This window comes from Drosophila persimilis, unplaced genomic scaffold, assembly GCF_003286085.1.
Source record: "Drosophila persimilis strain 14011-0111.01,24,50 unplaced genomic scaffold, DperRS2 tig00000002-arrow-pilon, whole genome shotgun sequence".
NCBI classification, from domain to species: Eukaryota; Metazoa; Arthropoda; class Insecta; order Diptera; family Drosophilidae; genus Drosophila; species Drosophila persimilis.
The window spans coordinates 3,719,312-3,742,541 of NW_020825289.1; the positions used below are offsets into that span (position 1 = coordinate 3,719,312).

The window sequence follows — 23,230 nt, forward strand, 5'->3', positions numbered from 1 at the left end:
TAAATACGAACAGAACTTACAAGAATTGCGTATTAATTGTAAAATTACGAGATCATAGTTTCAAGAAGTGTGATCTAAACCAACCAGCTGCAACCATGTCCTACGCATACTTGTTCAAATACATTATCATTGGCGATACTGGTGAGTTGGACAGCGCTATAAATATCCTCCCATATAGTGGAAAAATTTGCCATTTGCACAAAATTGTGTGGCAATTAATTGAACAACAAAACAAAGGTAGTCTCACAAAACGGTCAACTGCGCAGTGTGCTCGGGGTCAAGCTCCCAAGATTGTGTAAGGTAAGATCTGAATTGGCATCCGCTGTCCAGCACCAGCTGCCATATGAAAACGGACAAGGAGTCGGCCAGCAAAAGGAAAAATCAATAAAACCATAACAACGCATACAGGCGGGCGGGCGTTCACTGGGCACGAAGTTAACAGTGTGCGGGGGTTGTAGCAGAGGGGGCCGGCTACAGCCCACACGCTGAAAACCCTGCTGCTGACTCAACCAACAACCCCCACTGGTTGAGAGATTTTTCCAAAGAGTCGGGTGCTCCCCGCCCCACAGGGCTGCCTACCATTCGCTTATCAGTGTGGATTACACATTTCAGGATATCTACCAGCTGTTGTCGGTTATTCTCCTGTAGTGCGGAAGTGCAGGCTCCAGAGGCAGTCTCTAATCTCCTTCAGTATAGAAATATGTGGAAAACACCCACTTAAAGACTAATTTCGAATCGCATTTGATTTGGCAGACGAAAAACTTTCCCTATTTGCCAATTAACTTTTCTCTGTTTTCTCAGGCGTCGGAAAATCATGTCTGCTACTGCAGTTCACGGACAAGCGCTTTCAGCCGGTGCACGATCTGACAATTGGCGTGGAGTTTGGAGCACGCATGATCACGATTGATGGCAAACAGATCAAGCTGCAAATCTGGGACACAGCAGGCCAAGAGGCTTTCAGGTGGGAGAGCAAAAAACAATAATCAGTATTCGTTATGCAATGTGATGGGACATCAATTTTTGCGTTCAACAGATCAATAACCCGCTCGTATTATCGTGGTGCTGCTGGGGCCTTGCTGGTGTACGACATCACAAGGCGGGAGACCTTCAACCATCTGACCACATGGCTGGAGGACGCGCGTCAGCACTCGAACTCCAACATGGTGATCATGCTCATTGGCAACAAGAGCGATCTGGACTCGAGGCGTGAGGTGAAAAAGGAGGAGGGTGAGGCATTTGCCCGTGAGCATGGACTGGTCTTCATGGAGACATCAGCGCGCACAGCGGCCAACGTGGAGGAGGCCTTCATCAACACCGCCAAAGAGATTTACGAGAAGATACAGGAGGGAGTGTTCGATATAAACAATGAGGTAAATATGCACGGCTTTTGGCTTTTTGATACACTTTGGCTCACTTCGACACACGTCTTTTCCACAGGCAAACGGCATTAAAATCGGCCAACAGCATTCACCCACAAACCCCTCGCTGCCTGGGTCTGGCGGAGCTGCCGGCGCTGCAAACAGTGGCTGCTGCTAGGAGTAAGCGGCAGATGCCTGCCAGCAACATTGGGTATAGACGTAGCCCGCTTCTGTAAAAGCTACTCTAGTGACTAACTAATAGAAGGTACTAGCTGAGACACAGATATCTTGTTTTCTAACTTCAAAAGCAAACTAACCACAGGCAAATCAAATAGCAAACAAAACACACTAAGCGTAATGTTAAAATCACTCAATCCCACACAACTACTACACTTGAGCTACGTTTTAATTAAAGAACAAACAGATGCAAAATACCAAACGAGAGAATCGAAAAATAAACCAAAACAGATAACATATAGCATTCGTATGTGTATGTGTAAATGTGTCGTGTCGTGCGTGATTTCTAAATTTTATAAACTTTAACGAGACACATATGTATACCTAAATGTTTTTTATGTATATTTTTTGTGTACTATATTAAAATTAGTTTGCAAGTTATCTTTGTGTAAGGACAGATCAGACGCATAGTTATACACCGGTGGGGTCTAGGTCGTGCCGGACAAAATTCTGTGTAATATATAGACAAACTGAAAATATGTGAAATTCTCTCATTGTGATTTGTTTTCAGCGAGCCATCCAGTCGCTGCCCTGCAACGCCGCGCCACGCCCCATTTTGCAATGGGTGTCTGCCCCTGCCCTGCCCCATCTACATACATACCTACATACATACATAATTATGTGCATATTTTTATATTTCCTTCTCAACGCATTTGCTTTGTTCCGACATTTTATTGTGCAATTGGTTCCACTTTACACCCGTAACACTTTATTCATAAGCTAAAACGAAAAGAAAAACGAACCGAGCGACAACAGAAAATGCTAAAACTTGTGCGCTGAAAGGGAGTTATTTAAACGATATAGATACATCAAAATGGGATGAACGTGAACGTAAACGTAAACGCTGCGATTCAATGATCAATTTAGTATTCTACGAGGTTTAAATATACATACATATATTAAATTAAAGACAAACACAAGATTTAAACGAACTATACAACCGTAAACGTAAATCAAATTATTTATAATATTTGTATTTGCCCAAAAGCCCTTCCCATGCGGAATAATGAATATATACATACATAATAAATATTTAAAAACCACATCAAATCCGGTCTTTACCTTGGCCTGAATCTCGAGAGCAGAACCCATTAATGCATTAAGTACTCAAACGATCTCGTTTCAAAAATTGTATGTATGTATTTTCGTTAATATGGATCATTAGATAATTGTTTATTTCGTGTAAATATTTTATAATTGTAATTTACTTATGTGTTATGTGTGTGTGTGTGTGTCTGTGTGTGAGTATGTACATATTTGCTAGAGTTCGAAAACAACAATAACTACGCTACAGTATAGGTCCTGGTCTGCCTTTTACTCTCTAACGTGTGAAGTGTGCCTAGGTTTGAACAAAACTAGCTAGCTTTCAGTGTGCTTCTCGGGTGAGTTTTCTTTTTATCTCCATATCTATAAATATGTATTTTTCAATAATACTTGAACTCTATATTCATCTGCATTTCCAAGCAAGACCTTCCCTTCTCGACTCCACTCGTTTGTGTTGTGTTGAGCTTTATAATTTTGCAAACATTCCATAATGGTATTCTATCCTAATGGTAGAAAAACGTTTCCTCACTGCAAGAGCGGGTATTCGGACCTATTTGCTCCTTTGCTGAAATCTTTTTGGAGCCTTGCAATGATGTGTGTGTGTACTGTTTATTCTTGATTGACTTCAAGATTGAATGTTAGTTTAAAGACAAATGCGGCCAAGGACTTACGAGTAACTACGAGTTCGAAAGATCGATCGAAAAATGGTCGCTTGTCCTTTGTTATTGCATACGTTCCTTATGTATAGATTGGTTGTTGTTTATTGAGTGTTCCTTTACGGTGTTCGTACGAAAATTAAGGCCATTAAATCTAGGCAATATGTAGGTATATTTTTCAGTTTTACCTTTATAAAGAAGACAATTGAGGGGGACCCGTTTGCACCTGGCAGTGATGCACTGCATTGATATTGATTGAAAATTGAACATTTTGTCTAGATGTGGATTACAACTTGCTGATTAGTAGTTGCCCTAGTGCGGCTAAAGATTTATGTATATATAAGGTGTATATATCTATATAGTATGTACGCAAGGTATGGTATGGTGTATAGCTATAACTATTTCTCAAGTCAATTATTGGGCTTACATGTTAGACAATCTTATCGAATAGGCTTAGTTTCAGTTACAATTCTGCTCGGATTTTATGGCTGCAAGACCATTTGACATAAGAAACTCGATAACATTTAATGCTAATGCTTTTGTTTTAGGCTACAGCTTATCAGATTTGAAGTACCTTCTCAGCAGTCCAGGTCCAGGCCCAGGTCTAGGTTCAGTTCCAGGTCCAGTCCGCCTTCGGTTCATGTCTATTTATGAATCTAGTGTAAAAGTTGAGCTTTTTTAGTCTCTGAGACATCACTATCACTCTCCTTAGGTGCTTTCTTCTCGCAGAACTCGATCATATACGAGCAGACGCCGGAGAGTGCTATAAATATGCCCGCATAGTAGAAGGAGTCGTCCCATCTGTGGCGGCGGCAATGGAATGCAAATTGGACAAATTAAACAAATAAGTCGAGGATTCATTTTTCACAAATTCATTCGACTACATACCTTCCCACGGACTCGTATATGAGACCTGCTATTGGGGGGCCTGCGATCATGCCCACACCCTGCACCAGCAGCACCAGACCGTACGCACACGTGAAATCGTCCAAATCCACAATACTGACCAGTATACTGGGCGTAAACGAAAACGAGCTGGCGAACGTAAAGCCGAAGATTACGCACATTGCCATCAGTCCATTGTAGCTGGTCATTAGCATGGGCATGCAGAACACAGAGGCTCCGCACACTGTCAGTGAAGAAATGTAGAATGATTAAGAAAGGACCACCACTCTTGATCCCTGAATCGAAGCAGCTCCAACTTACCCAGCATGCAGAGGGAGTAGCATATGTTGATGTTCATCCAGGGCTGGTCGCCCACATAGCCCAGTCCTATCATGCCCACCGTTTGCGCGATGCCAACTGCCGATATCAGAACGGCACTTACATTCACCTCGTAGTTATATTGCTTCATGTAGTCCGGTAGATACAGATAGGGTATAATGAACCTGCGGAACGTGCCCAGAGTGGAGATTAGATGGGTGCCTTTATTCGTTATCAGAAAAAGGTTTGGTTCGGTCTGAATCGATTCAAACCAGTCTCCTTATCGAGATCCTACATTTGGAGCACTCTGAATATGGAGTAGGGTAAACCACGATTATGCATCGAATACAGCGGAGGGCAGGCCAGTCCAGCAACAACCTCGAGTCGAGTAGCAATGCACACGACATGCATGTTGTTTCTTGTACTATTCTTTAACCGAACATCTGAGCAGAAACGCGCCCACCGCTGATCTAATCGATAATGTTGATCACACCATTCATATTTCATTGAAGCATTTTCAGCTCTGGGGTTAACAAAATCATTGTATAACAACAACAATTTGAACAGCTGCCAAAAAGTGTTTGCGACATCTGCTGGCAACTGTACAATTATGGCGGCGCGCATTCATCTGAGTATTAATTTTAGCATTTTCCTTTAGGTTTTCCTTCGCGCTGTGCGCACATCCGAGGCCTTCGCTGATCAGTAACCAGTAGCCTCGGAGTGCACGTAGGTGCATGGGTACTCACCAAATGAACAGAAACAGTGTCGAGAGGTTGAACAGGGCGAACTTCAGGTCGAGAAACATTGAGAAATCAAAAATGGACTTCATCGTGTCCACAAAGCTTTCGTACCAGGTCTGTGGAAAGGGAATAAAGGAGCAGAAGAAGAGCCAGATTTTCTTTAGGGTTTTCCTTTTGTTAATCGAATGTAGGCAACACGGAAGCCCAAATGGTCACCTTATCAGGCGTAATACGATATTTATACAGTCCAATTATGTACGTAGTACAAATGTAGAGAGAGTGAGCGCTGATAACTCAATAAGCAGTTGAGCAGCTGAGCAACTGAGCAGCTGGGGCTGTTGTCAAGCCAAGACCCGCCTGATAAGGGAGACCCAGGGAGGGAGGCATCTACTACATCTACTTACATCTTCTTCTTCCTTGGCGATGGTGGTCATCGAGTTGCGGTAGATGTTGGGGCAGGAGGAGGCCCGCAGCCGGTACCGGTGCGTGTTGAGCATGGCGCCGCGGTAGTGTATGGAGTTGCGGTGGATCCGCATGTCCTTGAGGAAGTTGGAGTTGCGTATCGAAATGTTTCGGCGCAGATTCGAGCGGTGCTGGCTGGGCTTCTTCGACCTGGACAGCCGGCGGATGCCCGTGATGCTGTCGAGGCGAGCGCGGCGCAGAGCCACCTCACTGTTGGCCGTTGGCTGTTCGCGATCCGGCATGGCTATCACAGTGGGGCCGGGGCGGCGGCCGTGATCCAGGAGGGCGAATGTCTCGTCCTTGTAGTAGCAGTGCATATCCTCGCTGAGGATGTCCACCGAGTTGTGGCGCAGACCATTCACCTTCAGGTTGGAGATCGACGGCGTCGTGTGCTTGGCCATGAAGAGATTTTCGTTGAGCGAGTACCGGGAGCTGGCGTGCTTCTGGGTGAGGTATCCCTCGTCCGAGGATCGTATCGACCCGACGGGGCTCGAGCGCTTCTCCGACGGCGACAGGGTCTCGATGGAGGCCAGATAGCTTTTCTTGGCCGCTTCCATGGCCTCCTGTGCTATTCCGCCCATGAGTGTATCGTCCGGCGAGCCAATGATGGCCGTCGACGGAGGATATCCCCCCGCTCCCGACGACATGGACAGCAGATTCTCCCGCGACGGAGCTTCCACCCCCTCCTTGTGCCTGAGGGAACGCCGACTCAGGCTCTTCACCTCACAGATGCTGTCCAGCTCCTGGATGCTCAGGAAAGTCGGCAGAAAGATCTCGCTGCGATAGCGTTTGAGGCCCGTGTCCAGGGGATCGTCGATTTGCTGGTTGGCCTCCGTGTTGTTCTTCGTCACAAGGCTGTCCAGGACGGCCTCCTTGGTGATGCCCGTGTCCAGCAGCTTCTTGATCTCCTCCAGGCATACGCTCGAGTTGGAGAAGGTGGTCACGCTTTGCGAGCGGCTCTCCAGGCGGTTCTCCTCTATCAGCCAGTCGGGGTCCCGCATCAGGGCGCCGCAGACACAGGCGTTCAGCATGGTGCCCCCCAGGATGAGGGTGGCTCCGCGCCACCCGTACGACTCGATGAGGTACGAGGTGAGGCGGGCGTACACAAAGGTGCCAATGCCCGTTCCCGAGGCTCCGATGCCGGTGGCAAAGGTCCGCTTCTTGTCGAACCAGAAGGCAATGGACACCACGGCGGTGACGTAGCCGATGCCCAGTCCCAGGCCCGAAATAATCCCAAACGTCACCATCAGCATCTCGATGGAGTTGCAGAAGGAGGACATGGCGAACCCCACGGCGGACACCAGCCCCCCAATGATGGTCATCTTGCGGCACCCGTACTTGTCCACCAGATTCGACCAGATGGGCCCCATTAGCAGCGGAACGGAGAAAAACAGCGACGAGATCCAGGCCGTCTTCGAGGTGGACTGCCCGAAGTACTCGAGCAGTTCCGCGTTGATCAGGCCAAAGGAGAAAGACAGTCCATCCGCTATGAGGGATACCACCAGGGAGGCGAACACTACCACCCAGCCGTAGCCTCCGTCGGGCATCTTCGGGGCCTTCTTCTCCGTCGAGCCGGAGTCTATCGAGTCGCCCGACTCGTTCGATATCAGCCGCTTGCGCTTCTTAACCTGGCTACTGTTCATCAGGCAGGTGAGGTTCCCCTCGCCGTCGATCGCTATGATGCTGGTCCGCACCACGCGGCTGTGCCCGGCCCCATCGGCCAGCTCCTCCGCCGACAGATTGCAGAACGTCACCTCCGGGAACAGGTCGTGCTTGATGGCACGGTTCAGGGGAGTGTTGGCCGGGGCCGGTACCGGGCTCTCGGGCAGTGCCTGATAGGCCCCCCCATTCTGCTGGCTGTTGTTGTTGGCCGCCTCCGCGCTGTTGTTGTTCGAGACGTTGGACACGCTGGAGGCCGTTGTGGGCTTGGCCATGATTGGGCCTTGATAAGTGCTAAGTGCTAAGTGTTTTTGTTTTGCTTTTGGGTTTTGGATTAACTGGTTGCCGTTCTAAGAAGGCTGGCTCTGGCGGCCACAATAGAAAATATCTGTAAAAATGTTGCACTTTCTAGACAGAGCAATTATTGGATTTGAACACGGTTTTAATTGCATTGGATTTCAGCATAGATTTTTTCAGTTGAGTTTTCCTTTCCTTCGGTTTTCTTTCAGTGCGTGGTGCTGTTGGGTTGGGGAACAGTAAACGGTAACAGCATTAATAACTTATTTGAATATCGGGGGATTTGGTATCGCTATGCTATGCTCTTTTGTCCCCCCACCTAATGTGTTTTCCCACCTTCCATTCCTTCGAGGGATCACAATATTTATAATGGCTAAAATGGTAGCAACAACAAGAACTACTCGTGGTAGGTGAATACATTTCGCTTATAAAATCGCGCGCAAACTGGCATTTGGTCGTTTGGCATTTACCCCAGACGAACGGAATCTCTCCCCAACGGATCCAATCCTATCCCATACGATAATCGCCTTCAACTTGACCTCAGAGAAAATGCTCGTATCGTAGCTGAAGACGAAAGAGAGAGCGAGATCTGCTGGCAGAGACGGCGCATTCGCCTGAGTGTGTGTGCGTGCGTCAGAAGACAACAGCTGATCCCCGAAAATAATAATAAACAAAACGACAAAAATAATAATAATATGTATTTTCAATTCAATTTGTGGGCTTTTGTGGGTTTGCTTGAGTGCCAGTCAGTTGGTGGCTAATTTTAGACGGACGTACTCGTTATGCACATAGAATACAGCGTGTGTCCCCCATCCCACAGCGATGGTCGGACGGAAATTGACAGGAAAGCTATTAGTGACTCCTCTCTAGCTGGCTTCGAAGAGACTTTCCTATAGGGTTCCCATTCTTACCTTTTGTCCTGCAAAGCCACTCGCAAAGAATGCTCAGCCCCGCGGGCAACAGGAGAACCGAGAAGCGTATAACAGATACAACAGAACGCTACACTTTAGTATTTCCCGGAGATTTTCACTGGCACTAGATCCTTTTCCACACTGCGAGCACGGGTATCACTGCCGCCGATTAGTTCACCATAATTGCACAGATCTTCAGTTATATTCAGCTCGCTGAGGGTGTAGCGACTGCGATTCAAGGGTTTATTGAGGGCGGCGGTTCGGTGGAGGATTCTTAGGCGCGGATCGCGGGGTATGTAGTGGAGAAACACTTTGTTCGATTTGCTGCTGTTGTTGTAAGTACGGGGATTGCTGTTCTGGCTCTTGTCGCACGACTTCGACGCTGTGGCTCCTCCTGCTGCTGCTGCGGCAGATGTCGTTTTGCTGGCACGATAAAATGACTTGAACCGAATGTCATTCATTAAGAACGTTAGGGGGTTTATCACAGGCCAACGGAGAATATATTGAACAATGACTGATGGCAACTGTGGCACGTTGCGGTTGCTCCCGATGCTGATGCTGGTGCTGTCGCTGTTGCTGTTGCGGCAGTTGTCGCTGCCAGTAAACGGTTTATGCCTTGGCACCCTCATGCGGTACGGTAACTACAGTTTCTGTTGGGGGAAACCAAACAACGCTTTTCGGTGCCAATGAAACAAACAAAAAATAAGAAAAACAAGGGGAATGCGTATGAATGACGCTCTAGTGTTCCTTCTGATGCTGACGCTGCTGCTGCTGCTCCTGTGGCAGGTGGGTGCACGTGCCTCTCCTGCACTGCTCCACTCCTCTCGGGCCACGTGGGGGGTTTAACGCGTGTCAAGTGCGCGGCGCACAGTGCGGCGGCGGACGGGCGAACATATCGACGGCGGTTCTCTCAGTGCTGGATGGCTGGATGCGGCTTACGCGGCGTATGATGAGTAATGTCCAAAATATTATGTAAGTGAGTCGCTGCTGGTGCTGCTTCTCCTGTTTCTTCCGTTTCTTCTGTGCCTCGTTAACGCGTGATGATGACAGATGGTCTCTGCTCTCGATTATCAGCCTTCAATGCTGGTGCTGCAAGGAGAGGGAACAGAGAGTTAGTCGAGACTCGAGACTCGTCCGATAAATGACTTAAATCGGAGCTCAGGGAGCACAAAGCTTAAACATAGTATCGCATCGCTTTCAATAGGAGAGCAATAAGCGAGAACGACATAATAGATTTCCACAAATGACGCCGCATCATCATCCTCACAAATCTTATAAAGCAATCTCCAACTCGTGAATTGCCAAACAATGCAAAATACATGTTTCGAGCATTCCATTAATTTTGACACATGACAGCGACAAATTCCCGAGGCGGCCCCAGCCACGGATGATGCTCTGAGAGATATGAAAGTACCTTGGAAACGCCTCACATACGTATAGCCTATGTATCGGGTAGAAGCTTTACACCTTACCGTTTCTTCGATGAATATAGTACTTGCCTATCCCACGTTTCTATGGTAAAAATGTTTCAAACCGATTTAAAATTTAGTTTTCGGGAATAATATACGTAGCATACTTTGCTTTAATTTCCATCTCTGGAAATTCGAGCAGAATTTTCCATTTAGTCGGCATAATTTAGATTGAATTTTCAGTGCACTTCACTTCCTGTAGAACATCCCGCCACCAAATGGTATTTGCTTGAACGATTAGACACAGTTCTGCAGCCATTCATTGCATTGGCTATTGCACATTGACCAACTTAATGGGGCCGCTTTGCGGACTGCCAAGTTCAACGCTCGATAGGGGAGAGTGATTAAAATACCCGTCCAACAGCCAAGTACAGACCGCAGAAGAGCGGAGCAGACGGGACGGGACGAGAAGTAACGTAAACAGAAACGGCGTGTTTTTTGATTGCCGAGATTTTCTGTGCTAAAAATGCGGACCGTCCGATTTCCGACTTTGGCGAGACATCGAAACGATCCCTTATCGGAAATCAAATTCGTATCACTAGTATACGCTGCAATCGTATAACTACACTCGGCGAAAACACGACACAGTACAAGGAAACATTCAAATTAACAATTCGGTTTTTACCAACAAGCATACATAGCAAATATTTTCATAGTCAAGATGTGTTTCTTTTCACAATATCCACTCTTGGAGCAAACCTACGGGATTTTAGGGGCTTTTTCTCTCGGTGTACGAGCACATCTGTGTGTTTTTGGCAGAACTATTGGGGGGATAGGTATAAGTACCAGTGTACTATTTGATGGCCAAAAAGTGCCTGCCGATGGCCTATCTTTACAATATAATTGACAGAAAGTGGTATTATATTGTGAAACGCGATAAGCCAGGAGATGTGATAAGGTTAGAGCTATTCGGGGAGGAGAATCAGCCGTGTCTAGCTGATTTTACAATTATACACATATATTATCCTCAACGATACGGTCATACGGTCTCGTGATCTCCCCTCTTGGTTTCAGGATCCCTCCAGCTTCGATGCGACACATTTACTTTCTACAACTTACATTTTCCGCTAAAAACAATCACAGTTAATTCAACATTTTGCACATTTCCAGCATAGCCTTCTGCGTTGGCGCCTGCTCGTATGCCACACTTTCGAAATGCACTTGCTTTTGACGGAGCACTTTCACTTTGTAGAGCAAATCATGCTTGAAACTCAAGACCCACATCTTGTTTAGTTAATATCAACACACACAACACAACGAGAGGCCAAGCCAAGACAAAGAAAATACAAATAAAAACTTGTATGTTACGATGATGATGATGATGCTGATGATGCCTCCAACAAAAACAACAACAACAACAAGCACATTTCTTGAGCGGTATGGTCTGCGTTTCTGTAAAGTTTCAATGTTTTCCCCGACTCGGAGTCGTAGTCGTAATCGGAATTGGGATTGGAATTGGAATTGGACCCGGGATTGACCGTCGTGTCGTCGTCGTCGTCCGAACGACTGAACAGAAGTGGGCCTGAGACGGGCACAAAGCACTACAGCAGAACGGATTGGAACGGAATGACATGGAACGAAACGGCGACAAGGCTGCCGAGTGTCTGTAATCGCGGCAATCGTTCGCCTTAATCTAATAAATTTCTTATCAAAGCGCGTCGCTGCTTATAGTATTTAGCATTTTTTCTCTATATATACATACATCTGTGCAGTTACAGTTGTGCACATACATACATACATACATATGTGTGAATTTGGGTACACATAAGCACGCGTTGGCGTCGCGTCTGTCAACTTGCCAGCCTTTTGTGACGCGCTCCCTTCGGTTCTCTCTTTTGGCATGGGCTTGTCGTAGATTCTGTGCGTAGATCTGCGTATGTATGTATGTGTCTGTGCAAGCATACAAATGTATGTACATATGTATGCATCCAAATCAAGCCAATCATGCGGCTGAGTGTAATTGGTTTTCTAGTTAGACAAGCAGAGAAGAGAATAGTGTCCGGCGGCAACCTTGAGGAAAGATACATATGTACATATTTGTGTATTGGTGAACTTTGATCATCCCCAATTAATTTGTGGGAACCCAATATTGGCCAAATCTATTCAACAACTAATTAATCGTAATCCCAAAATGTATAAGAAATAGGATTTTACAATGCATTAACATAGACAAGGCACTGGAAGTATCACTTGAATTCTTGAATAGTTAAATTTTGTTCTCTTCTAAGTGGAATCCGCCAATCCGTATAATCTTCGTACTCGAATTGTTTTATGCAATTTTAAGATAAAGCTCCAAAAACTTCCCACATCGTAAGGGAGGGGTCATAAATTCTAGCAAGTCGTTAATTGTGAGATAATTTTAGAGCCAAAAGTTTTTGGCGATAACTTTTATACCCCGCCAATTATGATAATGAATTCTTTGTTGGCGGACGTTTAGTTTTTAGTTTGATGCTGACCTAGGCCAGCTAATGGGCTAATGTGGGTTTTCCGTCTGATTGCTATATGAGGGGTTCTATAACTTAAGTTTAGGCCGGGGAATTCATGAAGGAAATGGCGCATTACCTGTAGCTATATGTAGCTTAGGAAACTACAATTCAGCCTTATCAATTGTTTGTTTCCATCAGCATCATCATCATCATCATCATCATCATCATCATCATCATCATCATCACCATCACCATCGTCACCATCATCATCATCGAAGGGAACCAAAGAAATTGATTTAATTAAGTTTGACTGGTTGCCTTCATGTTTTAATTGAAAGACTCAAGCAAATTGATTGAGCCAGCTGTAACCAGGGTCAAGCCACTCACCTTGAACGGAATTGAGTTGCTGAGTTTTCCCATGGACTACAAGCTTTCCCCAACCCAACCGCCGCCCAGCTCCGACCTTGCGAAAGTGTTTGTTTAGTTTGACAAGGAGAGCATCTGAAATGCATCATCAGGAGCCCTCGATGCAGACTCAAAGTTATCAGATGAGGAGACAGAGACAAGGAGAGATGCCGGCTCTATCCTCTTTGTATTTTTTCCCATGCTCAATGCTCAATGATATGAGCCAAGGTATATTAATTTAAGGTGCGGTGAGGCATACCGATTCTCCCGAGTGGGCTGATTTGATTTGATTGCCTCACCCCTCCTCCCCCGGCGCTCCCACGCTCGCATTGTAGGTGTCAGCTTTTAATTGAGTTGCGGTATTTACGTTTTCTTTGCGGCTGTCAATGGAAGTGTGGGTGGGTGCCGGCCACGGCCCCAAAGCCGTTTCTGTGGCACTTGCGGTCAGAGGGAACTCCATGCTTGATTCCCCACAATTGAACTTCTCAGCCCCAGGTCGAAAACTATTAATAATGGCCAAATTGTACATATATGCTGGAAATATTTTCACCATTACCATTAGTAATACTGTGGGGCTGAGAGTGCTGTGGGTCCTCCCCTTTTTCCAGCTTGACAGCTTACGTCACTGAAAACATTGTTGACAAAGCCGAAGAAGAGAAAAGTTACGAAAAGGTGTCCGCGTGGCAAACGACGCACCATGCATACTGGCCCACCTGCGGCATCCTTTCATGTTTTTTACTGTTCAGAGGACACCGCCGAGGACTCGGGGCTGGGGCCAGCAGCAGCGCCGCCGTCAACGGACGTCCACAAAAAGTTATCAAGTGCATATAAAAGCTGTAATGGCGGCTGCATTACCACCCCCCCCTGCACACAACACGTGTGTGCACAAGCAACATTTACCGTTAGTAGCGCTGGTGCAAGCTAAAGGATTATTTATGCTTTTTGCCTTAAACTTGACTAACGTTGCGGTCACAAAATGCAAAAAAGAAAACCGAAACGGGAACGGGAAAAGCGCCAGCAAACCCTTGTTTGTTTCATATTGATTTTTTCCTCTTCTAGGATATCTCTTTTGCTGTGCACTGTGAGTGTGTGTGCTCTGTCTGTGTGAGAGGACGGCATGCATACTAAATGAGATTTACCGTTGATATTTTGTCATTTCTTTCTATTTTGAGTGTGGGTCGAGCAAAAAAAAGGAAAATAAATAACTGAAAGGCCCCTGGCGAGCATGTGGATGATTACATTTTCCGATTTCCCTTCAGCTTGTAATTTTCTCTACCTCATGGTTAAGTTGGGCCTGCTCTCGACATTAATCTCCCTTATGCAGATTCACAAGAGGAAATTTAAAACAGTAAACTAATTAGCAACTAAGAATAGTGCACATTGTCAGCAAAGCGAATTATTGAACGAAGTCTGAGCGCAGCTCCTTTTCTTTTGTCAGCTCCTCCCCAGCCATGTTTCATCGCATTGGATGCGGTTAGCCCTGGGCACCGAAAGGAATTCACAAACAAACGAAAAAACCGGACCAAGACAAATGCCTCTGTTGTTCTCTCTCAATCTTTCCGTTGTTCTCGTTGGGTTTTGAAAAGGGCAACTTTCCGTTGGACGGAGCAGACCTCTAAAGGTCTGTGCGTGTTAGCAGCAGCCCCCTCAAGGCCGAAAGTATTTTTGCTTTCTAATTCCTGCTCTTGACACGGGTGCACACGTCCATGCAAAGTGCAAAAAATGCAAATTAGAAAATCAACTAATAAACTTGACGAACACACACACATGAACAGCACATTCACACATACATTTGTATAACGTATAACACTTTGGTGGGTAGAAGGTGTGCTTTAAAGTTTGCCACGCGTGCCAGGCGGTTCTAGAAAATTCCATGAATCAGATTTGGAATTAAAATGGATGAATAATTCATCTGAGCGATGATTTCTGGCCCAGCAATAATTCAATTAGTACTTCAGCCCATTTCTCAGATTAATTAGAAGCGAGTTCGTCCCACTTTGCGATGGAACAGCAAAGGCCGGAGTATTACATTTTAAAATATACTTTGATTGCTTGATTTATGCGATGCCTGGACGCAAGCTCAAGATAGGCCACGAAGGACATTTTCCCTGGGACGTCCCGTTCAAGGTCCACGCCAAACGAGCATATGATGTAATTATACACAAATTTTCCTCTGCGGCCAGAGGCAAGCGGCAAGTTTCCCAAAGTGAAATCTGACGCGTCGTCACACAGTCTGCGGAGGGGCTGGCGCTTGTGCGTGTTCGTTTGTTTTTGCCATGTTTTGTGGCAAACGCTAGGGCCGCTGCTCATGTGACAGCTCGGAATGAACGAATCGTTTCGTTGTGCGGCTCTTAATTGCCACTCCACTTACCCGGCAAATGTATCCGCTGGCGATAAATTCGTTTCGCTCGTTTGTTTGTGCTCGCTCTCCGTTCGCCTCCCACCCGGCTTCCATAAACAAATCAACAAAAAACAATCGAGCACACAGCACAGTAATAATCAATTAAGAACAACTCTTGTTGGGGCTTGCATTTCCTGTTGTTCTTCGATCTAATATTCTTCAGTGGTGTTGTTGTTGCTCGCTCGAAACTCGAACTTGGAATGACGGAGAGGTTTCCTTGCCCATCTCTTCATTCTCCTTCAGTGTTTATTCCCTTCCATCTCTCGTGCCATCTCGCACTCACTCTATTTCTCGTTCTCTTCTCCCTTTCCTGCTTGGAGTTTACAGTTCCAAAGTGTCTCATCCCCTTCCCTTCTCTTCCCTTCCCTTCTCTTCCCTTCCCTTCCCCAGCCATCCACCAACACTTTGTATTCTCACTTCTCTCCCTTGCTCTTCTGTTTTGTTTGGTTGCGTTCCCGTGACGCAGTGGAAATTTACCAAGCTGAGATCATTAAATTCCACATCACGGCTGAAGACAGCTCTCTTGAACAATCCTCCCCTCCCCTACCCTACCCTGCTCCGTATGGAGTGCATATTTGTTTATTTCAGTTGTGCAATAAAATCTGGAAATGTTCCTTACGTTGTAGCTCGATTAAACAAAATAAATACATACATTCAAAGCTTTGAACTTTGTTGCACACCATTGGCAACACTAGTGGTTTGATAACAATGTGCTATTTATGTCGTGCATGGTTCACATGCTTCCCATTAAGTGTTAGTTATTCAGGTTTCAGAGCTAAGCCAAGTTGAAGGTTCGTTCCAGCACAAAAGATGAATGGCAAAATTGCATGATGCACAAAGTTTGAAGGTTACGAACAGAGGCACGCGATAATCTACGAAATTAATATTGAAAATAGAGCTGCAATCAGTTGCTGCATTCCATATAAAAATGTACCCACTGTACCAAATGGAACTGATTTAGCAATTTAGCAAACAATAGAAGTCCTCGAATAATGTGAACTAGAATTGAGCTAATCCAATATTTGAAAATGTCCACACGTAATGAGAAGATGAGGGACGGACGCATTAGATAAGATAAACCAAGCTCATTAAATGTTGTTTTCCTTAAACCCCCAACAGTAACTATTTTGCTTGTTCACATGATTGAATGATTAAACTATAGAACTCTTTCTGTGGACAGATCCGAAAACATACATTAATACATAGATCATCCTTAATGTGTGGTCCTTTCGGTAATTGATAGAATCAATTGCCCTTCTTCTCGTTCTCGTAATCTGCGTGTGTTTATAATGACTATCGCTATTAGCTATAATTAGCACAATTTGTGCCCTAAGTTCCCTCTCCACAGGCGACAGGTGGAAACCGGTTCTTGGGTCTCGATTTTGTGCTCGATTTGCACGCAATCAGCTGTTTGCTCTTTAACATTCGCTGCTGACACACATTGTCAGACAGACAAATAAATAAGGAAAAACAACATTTCAGAATAAAATTAAATGCACAAAGGCCTTACCGGTTCCATCAGCTGCTTCCGACAGTGGTTTTACTGGTTCGTTAGAATCGCTACTACCGCACCGACGCGATGGACGGGTGGGATGTGGGATGGCATTCGATTCTGCTTCTACTTGTAGTGTTTACGCACATTCTGTGTGTAGCAGTTTGAGGTCAATGGCTTCGTAGACTCACATACACACACACATATCTATGTTTGTTGCCAACTCTAAGCACATTAAGACTTCCAAATGCACAAAATCGAGAGCTCAAGGACGACAGACAAGAGAATGGTTTTCGATTACACTAAATCAAATTTGCAGAGCCATAAAGCGACGGGAAAAAACCAAAAATCGAAGCCTAAAAAGTGTCTGTCCCACGCCCATGTCCATGGGCGGCACTTCCCCATGCATTAGTGGATGGACTGGGGGGAGGAAAAGGCAAAGGCAAAGTCACAGGCACAGGCAATAAAACCGAAATGAGTGGTAGAGCAAAATGTCGGCGCGTGTGTAGGTTTCGTATCGCAGGGAGTGGAATTGGTAAAACCGAAAAATCCCGAAACTGTGCTACCAACTGTGCTAAAAGCTTACCAACAGCATCACTGCTTTCGCTTTTTGCCTCCCACACTCTTTCGGCTTTTGTAAATTAAACCATGGAGGATAATGGAGGAGCCGTGGCAGAAACTATGAAGCTGTTCTTCTGCTATCTGCCCAGCTATAAGGTGTCAATATCTTTTAACTTACAAGTGCTTACAGGGTATGTATAGTATATATTTAAGGCCAAGGTACGAAAGTGTTTACAATTTGCCTTATCGGGGTCTGTTGAGTCAGTTCCACGTACCCGCAGTGCAGCTCTCAGCATATATAAATACATAAAATAACATATTACTTATAGAGAGTGTGGGGCAATAAATATAAAATGATTTCAGCAGACGTGCCCAAGTGATTTTAAATATACACTTTGTTGACCTATAAATAGATCACACACTCGATCACACTCAAAGACGTAGACATTTCTTAAAGATAAATAAATAAATAAATTATTGTTAACTCATGGGGCCTCAAAGTAAAAAACAAGGCAAACAAAATATGAATTAATTTATCAGAGACCATAAGACCCGGCGATTACGCATTTGTGCTTTGCAAATATGGAAATACTGTTCAATAAACCAGCAACCAGGTCAATAAACATTAAAAATGTACAACGCTTCTTACCTGAGCGCTTTTTCAAACGGTATTGATGGCGGAAGCTCTTCTGGAATCGTGGGGTTATTAGTTAGATTACAACCATTTTATTAAAACTCTGTGCTATCCTCATTTAAACTGTTTACATTGCGAGCTGAACGATATTTTGGGTGTACACCGTTCTGTTCTGGTGCGGGACGGTGCAGGTGAGTCTTTAAATAAACCGAATGAGCTCGCTCTCTCCCCTTGCTCTTGGCTTTTTGTCGTTTCTCTTTGCGTCGATGATTCCGTTTGCCGTTGTTTTATGAATTTTCTCCTCTGCTTTTGCTGCACAGTGGAACGTAATTGTGTTCGGCGCGTGTCATATACGGCTCTGTGCCTCTGAATTTTAATTTCACGTCAAGAGCTTTAATGCCAAATGCTGCACGAGTCGGTACTACTGATTGTATACAATTGCACAACACATTGGAGACTTTGGTGGAGTGTTATTATCGCAGGCTGTTTGAGAGCTGTCTGGAGAGCTGCCAGCTGAGGGTCGTTGGAGTTTCACTGTGCGTGAGTTTCGATTTTTTCCCAGTACCACACACTCTGGGGGAAGTACGAGTATGGCAATGGACAACAGCACCACCAAACAACGGCACAAGTTCACCAGAAAATGTGGGGCGGTCGGAGGTCGGAGTAAACAAACGTTACAACACACACACACTCGCACACAAATGCGGACACAAAGAATACGTACAATTATGTATGTATGTACATATGTACGCTGGAAACGGAATAAAAGTTTGATGTTTTTGGCACTGCTAACCGATTCGTATTTAATTATTTCATATTTAATTTAATTACTTTTATCGTTCCGGCGAGAGCTAATCACAAATTTGGTACGAAAGATTATCGAATTTTTTCTTTACAAAGCGCAAAGAAACTGAAAAATCTCGGAATTTGCATATGTTTTCCGAACCCCTAAAGATTGACACAAAACACTTTTTATTCAAATTAGCGCACGCTTTTCGCTTTGTTTTAAAAAATTGTACAAAATAGCGCTCTAACGACACGTTCAACTCGGGGAAGCAGTGTGACCGCGGACTCATCGAGAAAATATACCGTCCGACCCTCAGAAATATACCGAATATACGGTCTCCTTTTAAAAATATACCGTAAATATACTGACGAATTCAAGTTATTTTTACATATTCCTCGATTTTGATCTTCCGTGGAATATTACTATATATATAGCACATTTAGCCATGCCCACATAATTTTATACGATTGACGAATCAATTCTATACATGATTGGCCTATTCGAAATACTTGCATTTATTGGATTTCTATATAACATTGAAAATTAAATTAATTATTGACAAAAATACCATTTAGCACTAAAAAACACCACATGGGAGCGCGGCGAAAAGCAGTTTCTACAGTATGACCCTCAGAACAGCACCGAAATATACGGTCTCATTTTAAAAATATACCGGAATTATTCGAATATTACTAGCTAGATAGTAGTGTTGGGTAAACATTGCTCATTTTGGTGAACATGTTCACTTGTTCTTTTTTAGTAAGTGAGTCAACTCACTCATATTGCTCAGTTGCTCACTTGCTCAGTTGCTGACTTGCTCTCTCAGTTGTTCACTATTCATGCACAGATGGTTCCAAATTTCACTATACTTTCGAATTAGCGACACAGTGAATTTTTCAAAAGAGTAAACAGCTTTGCCGGTAATAGTGTGAAAAAAGTGTGAAGTAAACTCAAATATGAGCAAAGCTGCCAGATCGCAAAATGCCATTTGAGGAGCAAAATTGCGCAAAAAGTGAGTAGAGAACAAGTGAGTAAAAATGAACAAGTGAACAACAAAGAACAACTTGGAAGGAACATGTTCAGTTGCTCACTTAAGTGAACAACTCTTTTTTGTTCACTCACTCATGAGCAACACAACAGTACTAGATAGATCTTTCAGCACTCATAATTTTATCCAATTTATTAATCTATTTTCTACTTGACTGCTTTATTTTAAATACTTGCTTTTATTCGATTATGCCTATGTTTCCCCAACTCAATTTGACACATTTGCTCTGCCAAATTTGGGCAGCAGCATTTGGTGGTGAAGGAGTTTAAGGCTAAGAAGAAGAATAGGCCCCCCATAAATCACCCAAATCAATCCAACATCTACATCATCCCATCCAAACTAACTTCCCTCTTATTAACTTACTAAAATTTTAGAGGCTTGCGTAATAAGCTCAGCATCCTTTTCCGGGATAGTGTTGCATTTGCTTCCCACGTTATTGTGTTTACTGAAACCTGGTTAAAGCCGGACATTCTAAGTTCCGAGGTTTTGGCAGGTCGGTACACAACTTTTAGAAAGGACCGTTCGTCTCGACGTGCAGGAGGGGTCTAATTGCGGTGGACTCTTACTTCACGTCAGAACACTTCACAGTCCAAGTTCAACAGGAACTGGAATTCCTGTGTGTAAAACTGATTCTTCCCGCTTTCGCTATATTCATTACTTGCTCGTATATCCCACCTTCTTCGGATATCTCAATTTACGAGCAGCACTTGTCCGCTTTAACCGCTGTTTCTTCTTCGCTATCAGATAAATATCACATGATAGTTCTTGGGGACTTCAACTTGCCAGGAATTGTTTGGTATTTGGTAAACGAGTCTAGTATCGTAGTGCCCATGTCACGACATGACTTTGTTGACGACTGGCTTGACCTGTCCCTGTCTCAAGTCAATCATGTGAACAATTCCTTGGGTCGATTGCTTGGTCTGTGCTTTGTCTCGAAATCCAATTAAAGTGTTGTTAGCCCGAGCCCTTCCGCTCACTATACCTGAAGACGTCTACCATCCTACTTTCGAAGTGTCGCTAGATTTAGGACCAACTGTATTGTATCGGTCGAGAAGGCTACCTGAACGTGTCCGCTGATTTCGTAAATCCGAGTTTGCGAAGCTTAATAACCTCATTAGGGATTTTTATTGGGCCGCTTTGTACTTGTGCACTGACGTCATAAAAGGCACAACCATTTTTTACAATGCTCTTGGCACATTTTTTAATTCTTGTGTCCCGCTTTCTTGTCTGATTAGATCTGGAAAACCCCCTTGGTTTACCAAAGAATTATCCTGTCTAAGAACTTAAAATCAATACTTTATACAAAATTTCAAGAAGTTGGTTCTTTTACTTTTCACTTTTGCTCAGTCAAACTTTTCAGTTCTTAATGCTCAATGCTATAAGAACTACCTATCTCGATGCAGAATACGTTTTTCTCAGGACCCCAAACAGTCCAACCTCCGCACACCTTTCGTAATGCATCGGCAAATAATGATCAGGAAATTGCCGATCGTTTTGCACAATTCTTCCAAACCACCTATCCTGAGGAAAGCTACTCTAGTCATCCGTACCCATACAGTTTGCCGAGGTCGAACGGCATTTTCAGTCCCTTGTTAAATGAATGTTCTTTACTTCATGATCTTCGACTAGTTAAGCCGGTGTTTTCACCGGGTCCAGACGGGGTCCCAGGTTGTGTACTCAGGTACTGCGCCGAGAACTTTGCTTAAACTATTCACCCTGTACATTGATTCTTCTTGCTTCGCCCCGATCTGGAAGGAATCGTTTATAATTCCTCTCCATAAAAAAGGTAGGAAGTCTGATGCAAAAAACTATAGAGGTATAGCAAAGTTATCCGCTATTCCCAAAATGTTTGAGAAGGTTTTAACTCCGCACTTGCAACATCTCTGCAAGTCACTTATATCTCCAACTCAGCATGGATTTATAAGGCGGCGATCAACCACCACGAACTTGTTAGAGTTTACCTCTTTCATTATTAAAGGCTTTTAAGGTAACTTACAGACGGATTTTATTTACACCGACTTTAGTAAAGCATTCGACTCTGTAAACCATTCCCTTCTGGCGCATAAACATGATCTTTTAGGGTTTCCACCCAACTTCCTGAGATGTTTGTTCCAGGGGTCAAAGCGTCCTCTAAAAAAGCACCCCCTGTCTTCACCAGTCAGGGAAGTACCACAGGGCAGCCATTTGGGCCCTTTACTCTCCACAGTCTATATTAATGACTTGCATTCGGAATTAACATACTCTCGAGTAGTCATGCATGATGTTAAACTCTGTGTCCAGTATAAGTTTATAACGAGCTAGTCAAAGGAATTTGACGACCCCTATATAAAAAGAATCTCTATACCTTGCTAGTTCGTCCAATTTTGGAATACGGCTCCTGTGTATGGTGCCCTTAGTACAAAGTACCGTTAAGGGACTGTTAAGAATCAGTCTAGAAAAACTTCCTACTTTTTGCTCTGTGGGGCATTCACTGAGATGCGGGTGTGAGAATGCCATGTTGCTCTGGTAGATTACTACTAGTAAACCACCCATCCTTAGTTAATCGTAGAAAAAAGCTTGGTGTGATTTTTAAGCTCACCTTATCAAGGGTGACGTAGATAGCCCTGATCTGTTGAGCCGCATAAACTTCACGATTGCTAGTAGAATGAACCGTTTAGGGTCTTATGTTTGGATTATAATTCCCTTTAACATATTATATCCACCTCTTATTCGCTTCCTCTTATTAGTTGTAGTTGTCAAAACGACAAAATAAAAAGGTTTAAGCAAAAAGGTACAAGAAAATAATCGGCAACGCGCGTTTAGTGTGATTGTTATTTCAAACATCCAATTTCAACATCCAGTACACAACTTTAACGGTGTAAAAAAAGATTTTAATCATAGAATACATAGAAGACACCACTCTTCCTAATCAGCGATATTTTCTTTTTCAATAAAGAAAAAGATGGTAAATCGGACAGCCTACATTTTTGCAACCATTGGCATATTCTTATAAATATTTTTAAATATTTTCTATTCACAGAACCCATCGTATATTATGCCCTATTATGCCTGGCATAAGGGCTATTCTTTTTAGAATATAATTGAACTTCCTTCATCCATTTTCTTTTCCTTTGTTTCTCCATAACTCTCCGCTTTATATCTCCTTTTTTGTTTTTATCGGTATCCAATTTATCATTGACCCACAATGATAGAAACAAACACTTTTATCAAGAGTTCTAGGACTTCGTGTCTATGAGAAGCGCATGAACTAGAAACTTCAAACCATTCCATATCAAGCTTAACACATTTTACAACATTATTTAGCTGCATTCAAAAGTGCCACGATCAGCAAACATTTTAATTCCGGCCAAATTGGTTATCATGTCATCATGTCCTTGCAGATTGATGTGCTACTCCGTTTCATGTTTCAAGAAGTTATTTCTAACACTATTGAACATATG

At 44.0% G+C, this 23,230-nt stretch overlaps 3 protein-coding genes across 5 annotated transcripts; 1 reads left to right on the top strand and 2 right to left on the bottom strand.

Annotated features, from left to right (window-relative positions):
* The first annotated feature begins 35 nt into the window (after positions 1 to 35).
* LOC6590303 (ras-related protein Rab-2A) lies at positions 36 to 2,645 on the top strand. 2 transcript variants are annotated; one of them, XR_003408402.1, is made up of 5 exons: positions 36 to 141; positions 802 to 961; positions 1,034 to 1,370; positions 1,438 to 1,623; positions 2,107 to 2,645. XR_003408402.1 is itself a non-coding variant. In XM_002015471.2 (4 exons), the coding sequence occupies exons 1-4, from the start codon at positions 96 to 98 to the stop codon at positions 1,534 to 1,536; spliced, it is 642 nt and encodes a 213-aa protein (XP_002015507.1). In that variant the 5' UTR covers positions 36 to 95; the 3' UTR covers positions 1,537 to 2,074. The 2 variants fall into 2 exon arrangements, 1 of the variants encoding a protein (XP_002015507.1); XM_002015471.2 differs by lacking the exon at positions 2,107 to 2,645 and having other exon boundaries at positions 1,438 to 2,074.
* A 92-nt stretch (positions 2,646 to 2,737) lies between these two features.
* Positions 2,738 to 7,652, bottom strand: LOC6590304 (monocarboxylate transporter 14). The gene is made up of 5 exons (XM_026984867.1): positions 5,643 to 7,652; positions 5,245 to 5,354; positions 4,502 to 4,683; positions 4,184 to 4,424; positions 2,738 to 4,096 (listed from the first exon to the last, which is right to left on the bottom strand). The coding sequence occupies exons 1-5, from the start codon at positions 7,632 to 7,634 to the stop codon at positions 3,952 to 3,954; spliced, it is 2,670 nt and encodes an 889-aa protein (XP_026840668.1). The 5' UTR covers positions 7,635 to 7,652; the 3' UTR covers positions 2,738 to 3,951.
* A 994-nt stretch (positions 7,653 to 8,646) lies between these two features.
* LOC6590305 lies at positions 8,647 to 18,690 on the bottom strand. Of its 2 annotated transcripts, none has more exons than XM_002015473.2 (2): positions 17,971 to 18,690; positions 8,647 to 9,656 (listed from the first exon to the last, which is right to left on the bottom strand). In XM_002015473.2, the coding sequence occupies exon 2, from the start codon at positions 9,194 to 9,196 to the stop codon at positions 8,663 to 8,665; it is 534 nt and encodes a 177-aa protein (XP_002015509.1). In that variant the 5' UTR covers positions 9,197 to 9,656; positions 17,971 to 18,690; the 3' UTR covers positions 8,647 to 8,662. The 2 variants fall into 2 exon arrangements, with proteins under 2 accessions (XP_002015509.1, XP_026840669.1); XM_026984868.1 differs by lacking the exon at positions 17,971 to 18,690 and adding an exon at positions 11,096 to 11,240.
* Between the last annotated feature and the right edge of the window lie 4,540 nt (positions 18,691 to 23,230).

Excerpts from the sequence above, each read along its gene's own strand:
- LOC6590303 (XM_002015471.2), top strand. The coding sequence starts at position 96 with ATGTCCTACGCATACTTGTTCAAATACATTATCATTGGCGATACTG. Across the intron at positions 142-801 it reads CATTATCATTGGCGATACTG|GCGTCGGAAAATCATGTCTG; the intron begins GTGAGTTGGACA and ends CTGTTTTCTCAG. Across the intron at positions 962-1,033 it reads GCAGGCCAAGAGGCTTTCAG|ATCAATAACCCGCTCGTATT; the intron begins GTGGGAGAGCAA and ends TGCGTTCAACAG.
- LOC6590304 (XM_026984867.1), bottom strand. The coding sequence starts at position 7,634 with ATGGCCAAGCCCACAACGGCCTCCAGCGTGTCCAACGTCTCGAACAAC. Across the intron at positions 4,425-4,501 it reads CTACTCCCTCTGCATGCTGG|TGTGCGGAGCCTCTGTGTTC; the intron begins GTAAGTTGGAGC and ends CTTCACTGACAG. Across the intron at positions 4,097-4,183 it reads ATATACGAGTCCGTGGGAAG|ATGGGACGACTCCTTCTACT; the intron begins GTATGTAGTCGA and ends CCGCCGCCACAG.
- LOC6590305 (XM_002015473.2), bottom strand. The coding sequence starts at position 9,196 with ATGAGGGTGCCAAGGCATAAACCGTTTACTGGCAGCGACAACTGCCGC.